The sequence below is a fragment of the Oratosquilla oratoria genome, chromosome 39 (assembly GCF_046742065.1).
Source record: "Oratosquilla oratoria isolate Oo_2021 chromosome 39, ASM4674206v1, whole genome shotgun sequence".
In the NCBI taxonomy this organism is placed as follows: domain Eukaryota; kingdom Metazoa; phylum Arthropoda; class Malacostraca; order Stomatopoda; family Squillidae; genus Oratosquilla; species Oratosquilla oratoria.
In genome coordinates, this window is record NC_134815.1 from 15,426,347 (window position 1) to 15,435,290 (window position 8,944).

An 8,944-nucleotide genomic window follows, 5' to 3' on the forward strand; every position below is an offset into this window, starting at 1 on the left:
ATGCTAAGAGGAGACTGTATGAAGGAGTGATTGTGCCAACAGCACTGTATGGAACAGAAACATGGACCATAAGAGAGGAAGAGAGAAGGAATTTGAATGTGTTTGAGATGAGGTGTCTGAGAAGTATGATGGGGGTTACTAGGCTTGATAGAGTGAGAAATGAGGAGGTGAGGAGGAGAACAGGGGTGAAAAAGGAGCTGGGAGATAGGGTGGATGAAAGAGTATTAGGATGGTTTGGACACATGGAAAGAATGAGTGAAGAAAGACTAGTAAAGGAGGTATGGAAGGCAGATGTGGAGGGAGTGAACATGAGGGGACGTCCTAGGATGAGATGGATGGATGGGGTGAAGGGGGCTTTGGGGAAGAGGAGAATGTCTGTTGAGGAAGGACGGGAGAGGACAGAAGACAGGGGTGAATGGAGAATGGTTGTATATGGAAAATGTTGTGATGCATGAGGTGGAATGGACGGGGGAATGGGGGGTGAGGTAGTGTGTGTGAGCAAAAATTTTGACGCAGCCCGAAGGGATTTCTCCCCGTCCTCTCCTTTATATGGGGGGACGGAGAGGGGGGGTCGCCGATTTAATGAAGCGGCCTTGCTGTGGATGTGCTGTGTCTTGCGACACTGCTTCTGACCCAGGGCAGTGGACAGGGTGCAGGGATGACCCGTCATCTAGGAGGTGCTAAGATGGGAGGGAGGGTGGAGGGGTGTGGAGTGTATTCAGGGATGGAATGGGTGGGAATGATTTTATGCCTTGTCCTTTGTGGCTACCTCCCTGGTAAAGGGGAAAAAGCCTTGGTATATGTATGTATTGCTCTTTTGATAATTACATTCCTATATCGCCTCTTATATGTGGAAGTAGGTATGATGGGCATATGGTATTTCTCTATACACGCTATTTCCCCACATTTGCAGTTTTTATATATCAAGTTCCACTCTATGTACTACTGATGGTAGGACTAAAGCGGCCCATACACGATCAATTATATTGCGCAATTTCATTGTCAATTCAGAGTATTGACAATGAAATTGCGCAATATAATTGATCGTGTATGGGCCGCTCAAGGGATAGGGTGCGAGGTTGTGCGTAATTCCTCTTGAAAATTCGTTTATGTTCACGATTTTGTGGCTGCCAGCCTGCCATAATAATAATAAGTTTATTTGGCAATGAATCAATATACATGAAGTGCAGACAATGAAAAGAACACAAAGTTAGAAATAACAATTACAATTGCCGATGATAACACAAAAAACATGTATAAGTTTATTTCCTTTGTGGACCTTTGTTTTCACCCTGTAAATGGTTAGTATGTCCATATTTGGAATATGCTGGTCATGTAGTTAATACAATGCACTATGTAAAATCTACACTTTAACACAAAATAAATGTCCACTTGAATTAATTCAAATTCACTGGTCTTAGAAGATAGTTTTCTTCTATACACGATAGTTTCAGTATCAACATTTGCTGATCAAAACATAGCACTTGCCTTCATTCATCGTCAGCCATGTCGAAGAGAGGTGCGTGAGTAATGCTATTTAATATCTAGTAATATCTTGATCATCTTAAGTGTTCAATTGGTTTTTTGTTTCATAAATAGTTATTTAGTGGCAGTTCCATTGCGCATTATGTAAAGATGTTGAACTATGATAAGTAACCATGAGAAAAGTGGTTTATTAGATTTGTATGTTTTGGTGTTGGAGGTCGGAGTTATGGATTTGGTAGGACCATATTTACTGGAAGGAAGATACTTAAAGTTTAGTTAACTTATATCACGAATTACTCGGTTATCTGTATTAAGCACGCGGACATAAGGGCAACCAGACCCCTCAAGTAGCATATGGTAACTAGCAACTTGCAGTTATACATTGAATCTTGATTACACCTTATGACCGAACCACACGTTTGCTAGAATTGTTTGCGGATAAGTCATAAAATTGAAAGGCTTCGTGGTGGTAAGTAAATTGGTAAACACGCCAGGTAATGTAACTAATTGTGACCAAAATGTAACTAATGTCTAATGTATTTCCAGTATACTGGAATATTTACAGGTAACTTGTTTGAAATGGTACTTTGAGGTTGTCAGCTACATGTTGTGTTTTGGTGGGAAATTTATGAGTTTAAAGTTAACCAAAATCAAGTATTATTCTGGTATTATGTAAATTTGTTTCTATTATGTTTTTGCATTTCGAAGACCTATTTTTTTCTATGGTTAGGATATATCAGGTTAGGAGCTATTGGACATAGATTTCATGTTAAATATCCATGTACACATGAGTCTATTAGAGTAATTGGAATTATTTCCATATATTTACTAATGACATGGTATTTCCACCATTTAGCGACATGCTGAAGAGAGTTAAAGCTATTGCTGTAATTTGCGTTCGATGAAAATATGGCTTTTATACACGTTAAATGCTAAATTGTAAATGTAAAGTTTTTTGATTAATTTTAATGTCGCAGAATTAAATTGTGTGTGTGACTGATTATTTTAATCTAGCTTTTAGCATAATTTTGTTCTTGATTTCTACCAAGAAAACTCGTAATACATTGATGTATTATAATTTACAACATTGATATTTAATTTTCTAATGCTGTATTGCACCTCTTAAAAAAACAACAAAATGTATCAACGTCTTCATTATACAAATTTAATATATTTTTCTATTATCATATTGCATAGGTGTGCATTTCTTAAGATTTACTATTGAAAATGAGTACTAAGAAATATTAAAAATTTTACAGGACGTGGAGGAACCTCTGGCGGAAAGTTCCGCATTTCCCTGGGTCTCCCAGTGGGGGCTGTAATGAGCTGTGCAGATAACACTGGTGAGAAGTTTGTAAAAATATGTTTTACATTCCTTTTATGACTTAAAAATGGTGAACAGTGATTAGGAATGCATGTTTTACCACTATATTGATATTTCTTGTGTTTCAGGTGCCAAGAATCTGTACATCATTGCAGTGCAGGGTATTAAGGGACGTCTGAACCGTCTGCCTGCAGCTGGTGTAGCAGATGTAGTAGCTGCCACTGTTAAAAAAGGAAAACCTGAACTCCGAAAAAAGGGTAAGAATTTTATAGTTTTGTATACTGGAGAATGGCATCCAAGTACAGAAGATCCCTTAAACTACAAACTAAAAAAAGGGGGGCTAGTGGTCCATTAAAGCCAATTGTCCTTGGGTTCTGTGTTGAGCATACAATCTCCTTGGCATCCATTTCCAAAGTCTATTTCACATTACACTTTAATTCCCCAAGGCTTTTATCCGCTTCTATTTATCCACATTTTACTGTCACATATGGTAGGAAAGGAGTGGAGGTAGAATGTAGATGAAGAGAAGCAAGTTAATGCCTTTGGGAATTAAAGAGTAATGAGAAAAGGACATTTAGGAATGGATACTAAGAAGAGATAGTGGGGTAGAACATGAAATGCCCTGAGAATTATGGTAGGAGAGGTTGGATAGAGTAGGAAACAAGGTGGTGAGGAAGAGAGCAGGAGTGAAGAAGGAGTTGGGGTTGATGAAAGTATTAAGATTGTTTGGACTCATCGAGAAAATGAAGAAAGATTAGTGTAAAAAGTGTGGAAGGCAGCAGTGGATGGACTGAACTCAGGGGAACAACCTAGGATGAGATGGATGGATGTGGTTAAAAGGTGTTGAGATAAGGGGAGATGTGTGTCGAGGAAGGGAGAAGACAAGATGGGGGTGAGTGGAGAATGGTTGTGTATGGAAGAGAGTGGGTTCAGGATGGGGGGCGGGGTTAGGTGGTTATGTCTGAATAAAAATTAAGGCAGTTTGAGAGGATTTCTCCCCATATTACTTTTTTTCTGCATGAGGAGATGGGGGGGGGGGTCACCAATTAGAGGAAGCTGCATTGCTTTAACCCAGGGCATTGTACAAGGTGCAAGGATGACTGTCCAAAAGCCAAGAAAAGAGGGAGGGGATTCCTTTTCCTATACCCCCACTCAACTTCAACTGTATTTCTTGCACCTTTTCACACATGAAAAGCTGATAGTGGGAACTGCTTTCCTGCTATCACCTTTGTCCAATTATATATTGTTCAATTATATATTGTCCAACAATAGTACAACAGCCCGAAGTTTCTTCCCAGAAAGATTGGTTGGCCCAAGGACCATTGTGGGGCTGTTTGTTTTTCATGTTATAAGCTCGAGGTAAAATTTTAATCATTAAAGATCTTTCAATTTGTCTTTTCCAGTACATCCTGCAGTTGTTATAAGACAAAGGAAACCATACCGAAGGAAGGATGGTTGCTTCATATACTTTGAGGACAATGCTGGAGTCATAGTGAACAACAAAGGAGAAATGAAAGGTAAGTGATGCAAAAAAGTACTGTAGTGCACAGTTCTTACCATGAGTGGCTCGGCAACTCTGTCTTTGTTTTGCTTTCCTTTTGACCCAAGTAGGGTAGTGGTGGTGGTGGACAGGGGACTACTTCCAAGGTGCTAAGATGAGAGGAGCAGCTGGATTTTTTAAAATGTACAAGGAAGAAAAGTGCCTTTAGTGCAGTAATGTATCCATTTCCTCCAGCTTGTTTCCTTTAAGATATGCTTCCAACTCACCAAGGGGAGAGGATGGCAGCAAGTTGTAAGTCTGAACTACATTAACAGAGACCTTAACCCCTTCCATACGGTGCCGCACACGTAGGCGTCATGGGGAGCGAGTGTATTCGCGAGGCTGCCATATCGGCGTCTTGATTATATTTATTGTAGTCGCCCCTCCATAATGACATTCTTTCTAATTATTTTGTAATCGCATTTTCTATGGTTATCAAAATTCACGGGTGAAGAGAGAACGATCGATATAAGCGGTGACTATATTTTATGATGCAAGTATTATTACGACACGTCGTACGGCTGGCATTGGCTGCTGCCACCGAGATCTAAGTCCATGACGCCTACGTGTGCGGCACCGTATGGAAGGGGTTAAACACTCAAATTTATCTCGACTTCAAAAGTGACATTGGTATGACATGACTGTCTTTAATGATGTAATACCACTAAATGTTAATAAGTACAGTTCTGTAATGTTTTCTGGGTAATTCATCCAAAACAGAAGTTGTAGGTATTACAAGGTTTGGATAGAGTGAGAAATTAGGTGAAGAGAGCAGTTGACAGGAGATAGTGGTGACATTTCATCCATGAGGATCTAAGATGAGAGGGCAACAAAGGTGGTTGATGGAAGTAGAATGTGTGAGTGGGTGAATATCTTGTCTGGCTAGCTCCCCTATAAGTGTGAAGCCCTTGTTAGGTAGATTAATTGTACTTTGTATGCAAAATGTATTTTCTCTCTGGTAACCTATATTGGGAAGTGGTCTGAAGGGAGGTCATTAATGTTTTTCAGTTTTCAGGGGTGGTGAGCACATAGAAAGGGAAGATTTTTATGTTGTGGAGATTACCTAGTGGGGTGGTTGTTGTATTGGTTGACATTGGGGGAGTTAAGTATTTTGTTCTTTGGTCTGCTGTGTTGATCCAGATCGGGTAAGGTACATTCAGCTCACTTGAGAGGGTCAGCTCAGATGAGAAGGAGGGTGGGAGGGGTGTGGAATGTATGTAGGGATGAAATGGGGTGGGAGTGTTTTTATGCCTTTCCCTTTTTGGCTACCTCCCTTGTAAGGGGGAAAAAGCCTTGGTATATGTATGTATGTACATTCAGCTCATTTTGTGGTTTTAGTGAATTGGGAGGTCTTCAGGGATACTTTAGAGATGATGATTAGGCAGGTATGTAAATGTATATACAAGTTTTCTTTTTGAGAAGGATATCTAAATGTGAATTGTAGTCCCCCTTGTTATGTATCATCTTCCCTTACTGTTGTGTAATGAGTGAAAATAGGTTGTGGTGTTGGTTTTGTTGGATTAAAGCTATGTGAATGTTTATGCAAGTGAAGCCACTTTTGTTTGATTGCATGTTTTGTATTAAATTGTCATGCTGCATTCCTTCGGACCTGGGTACTGGGTGTGGGCAGGAGATTGGGATAACCAATCATCCATAAAGAGCCAAAAGGAGGAGACAGATGGTAGTGGAATGTGTTGCTTTTGATATATATCAGGATATTGTATTTGTATACAGATGCATGTGTGCCTGGGTTTATTTCTATACTGATTAATAGGAAGGGCTGAAAATTTGAAATAAAATAGAGATAATTGGAAATAAGTGGTAGGATGGATAGGCCTAATCCGAAGAATAGGAGGGCAGAGCAGATGTGCTGACTTGTGATGATCTTGATCTAGATGGAAGTTACTTTTACACCATTGAGCTACTGCTCAGCTTGCATTCTCTCTGGACTAATGGGGCATTCTCGCACAGCTTGGTAGCCTCATAGCATGTTGTTATGATTAATTTGTATGTATATATGTGTGTGTGTGTATGTATGGTAAAGGTCTCCTGTGTAATGTTGGCAATTGTTTTCTCGTAAATTTTTATTTTCCTTGTTTTGGTAATCTTACTGGGAAGTTAAGGTCATGAGGTGTTTGGAGGATGAGCATGTTGGATAGAAGGTCTGGTGTGGTAGTTGTATGAATTTAGTATGATTAGGTTGTGGAGTAGTTCTAGTTTCTGCTTTGTTTTGCTGTTTGTATGTAGCTAAATTGGTTAATGTGTTCTTGTTGCCTGCTAGTATGGGTTGTGAGTTGATGTTGGAATATCCCCTGGGGCTGATATGGTGTGTTGCATATTAACCACTTCAGTACGGGACTTAAATCTCGCGGGCAGCAGCCAATGCCAGCCGTATGACGTGTCGTAATAATACTCGCATCATAAAATATAGTCACGGCTTATATCGATCGTTCTCTCTTTCACCCGCGAATTTTGAAAACCACAGAGAATGGGATTCAGGGCGCATTTGGGAGAATGTAAAAACACAGGGGCGACTACAATAAATATAATCAAGACGCCGATATGGCAGTCGCGAATCCACTTGCTCCTCATGACGCCTACATGTGCGGCACCGTATGGAAGGGGTTAACCTCTTCACTACGGGGCACATCGCATGTCTGGCAGCATTAGCTGCCCGACGTGCGGTGTTGCATCATAATAATCGCATTATAAAAAATAAAGTCGGTGCTCAATCGTTCGTTCTCTATTACCCGTGTATTTTAATAACCATAGAAAACTGATGAAGCCAGTTGAGAGAGAATGAAAATTACGTAGGCACGACTACAATAAATATAATCAAGATGGGGACGTCGGCAACATCGAGTACCCACTTGCTCCTCATGCCGCCTATGTAGGCGTCGCCATATGGAAGTGGTTAATATTTTTTTATATATGTAATTTTCTTTACTTGTGGATGGAGGGAACAGGGGATGACTGAGGACAAGATAGATGAATGGGGTAGAAGGGCATTGAGCAAGGGGGGGATGTCTTGAGAAAGGAAAGAGGCAGAAGATAGGGATGAGTGGAGAATCTGTATGGGAGATGCTTTGATGTATGCAAGAGTTCGAGGAGTTAGGTGATTATGTGAATTATATTTTGATGTAGCCCAAAGGGCTCCCCATCTTCAATGTTACTGCATGAAGGGATGGAGAGGGGGTCGCCAGTTAAATGAAGCAGCCTTGATGTGGATGTGCTGTGTCTTACTGCATTGCTTCTGACCCAAGGTGATGGCAGGGATGAACTCGAGAGGGAGGGGGTGGTGAATGGGTTTGGATAGGGTGGGAGTGGGATTATGCTTTTTGACTTTAGCTACTTCCCTTGCGAGGGTAAAAAGCCCTTGTTTGTATATGTTTGTTTTTTAATAGTTTCAGTTATGTGGCCTGGTAGTGTTTTTCTGTTGAAGGGGATACTGTCAAGTCCACTTTAGTGTTGTGGTGTCTTCTGTCACTTAGTATTCATTGAATGTTTGTAGTGATTGACAGAAGTGAAGTGGATGAGGTGGAAACAAGGGGATGATTTTTTTATGTTCAGATTTGATTTGTAGGAAATTATGTTTGCTGGTATCTCCTTTAAAGCTGGCAATAATTACAGTTTTTTAACATTTAGATGGAAGGATAATAGAGAACTTTTATTTCAGGGTCTGCAATCACTGGTCCAGTTGCAAAGGAATGTGCTGATCTCTGGCCCAGAATTGCCTCCAATGCTGGCTCCATTGCTTAAAATCTTTAAAATAAAGTGAAGAAAAATAAAGTGTATCATTCTTAACCTGAAAAATACCCTGACATTAATAGCCATAAATAGTTACCCACCTCACAGTAGCTTGAGCATAGCAGGGGTTATCTTTCTTCCAAGTTTTCCTGAAAGCAGACCAATATTACTAGTTCAATGCTGTTAGGTAGCAACTGGGACACATTGAAGTAGTTTAAAATGGTAAAGTTTGAATAATAACAAGTCGGGTCTGCCCTGCTGTAAAACAAGGTTTTGTGGCCATTGAATCTCTTAGGGGAGGGGATCCCAAAGTGGCAACAGAGACTAACTTTGATGGCCGTTTCTATGGAACTAAGGATCAGCAGGAAGCTTGTTGGCTGTGCTGTCCAATAGATGCCATAATGTGTAACACAACTACACACATTGGTTCCATGTCCTGAAATATTTTGATTACAAGAAACTGATTAAGTTATTGTAGTTGCTGTAATTTCATTCTTTATATAAGATTATGTGAATTTATGCTTGGCTTTTATACCTTGTATATTATAGCCATGATGCATTCAATATTTCTAAATGTGAGAGATGTCCATGACTTTTCATTTTTAAAAGCCAAGTACACAAAAGGTATGAAATTACAGCATGATATTTCTATCATACTGGATTGGTATGCGAGAAATGTTGAGATAGAACTGAAAGTTCTCTGGTGTGAATTAAGATTAAACAAGTCTTACTGTACTGTGCTTCATGCTGTCATCAGTGGACAAATGCCCCCTCACCTTATTTTTTCCCCTTTTGCATTTGTACATTGGAGGTGAAGAAATGTCCTGCACATAAATAATTACTCTCAA

The 8,944-nt window shown here is 39.9% G+C and overlaps 1 protein-coding gene across 1 annotated transcript; it reads left to right on the plus strand.

Moving 5' to 3' along the window:
- Positions 1 to 1,448: 1,448 nt before the first annotated feature.
- Positions 1,449 to 8,138, plus strand: RpL23 (ribosomal protein L23). The gene is made up of 5 exons (XM_076176561.1): positions 1,449 to 1,519; positions 2,745 to 2,828; positions 2,938 to 3,066; positions 4,213 to 4,326; positions 8,026 to 8,138. Exons 1-5 carry the CDS (start codon positions 1,507 to 1,509, stop codon positions 8,106 to 8,108), a joined length of 423 nt encoding a protein of 140 aa, XP_076032676.1. The 5' UTR covers positions 1,449 to 1,506; the 3' UTR covers positions 8,109 to 8,138.
- The last annotated feature ends 806 nt before the right edge of the window (positions 8,139 to 8,944 follow it).

What these genes read in the sequence shown, in the direction of transcription:
- RpL23 (XM_076176561.1), top strand. An exon ending in ACCTGAACTCCGAAAAAAGG is followed by an intron (nt 3,067 to 4,212) that starts GTAAGAATTTTA and finishes TGTCTTTTCCAG; the next exon opens with TACATCCTGCAGTTGTTATA. An exon ending in CAACAAAGGAGAAATGAAAG is followed by an intron (nt 4,327 to 8,025) that starts GTAAGTGATGCA and finishes CTTTTATTTCAG; the next exon opens with GGTCTGCAATCACTGGTCCA.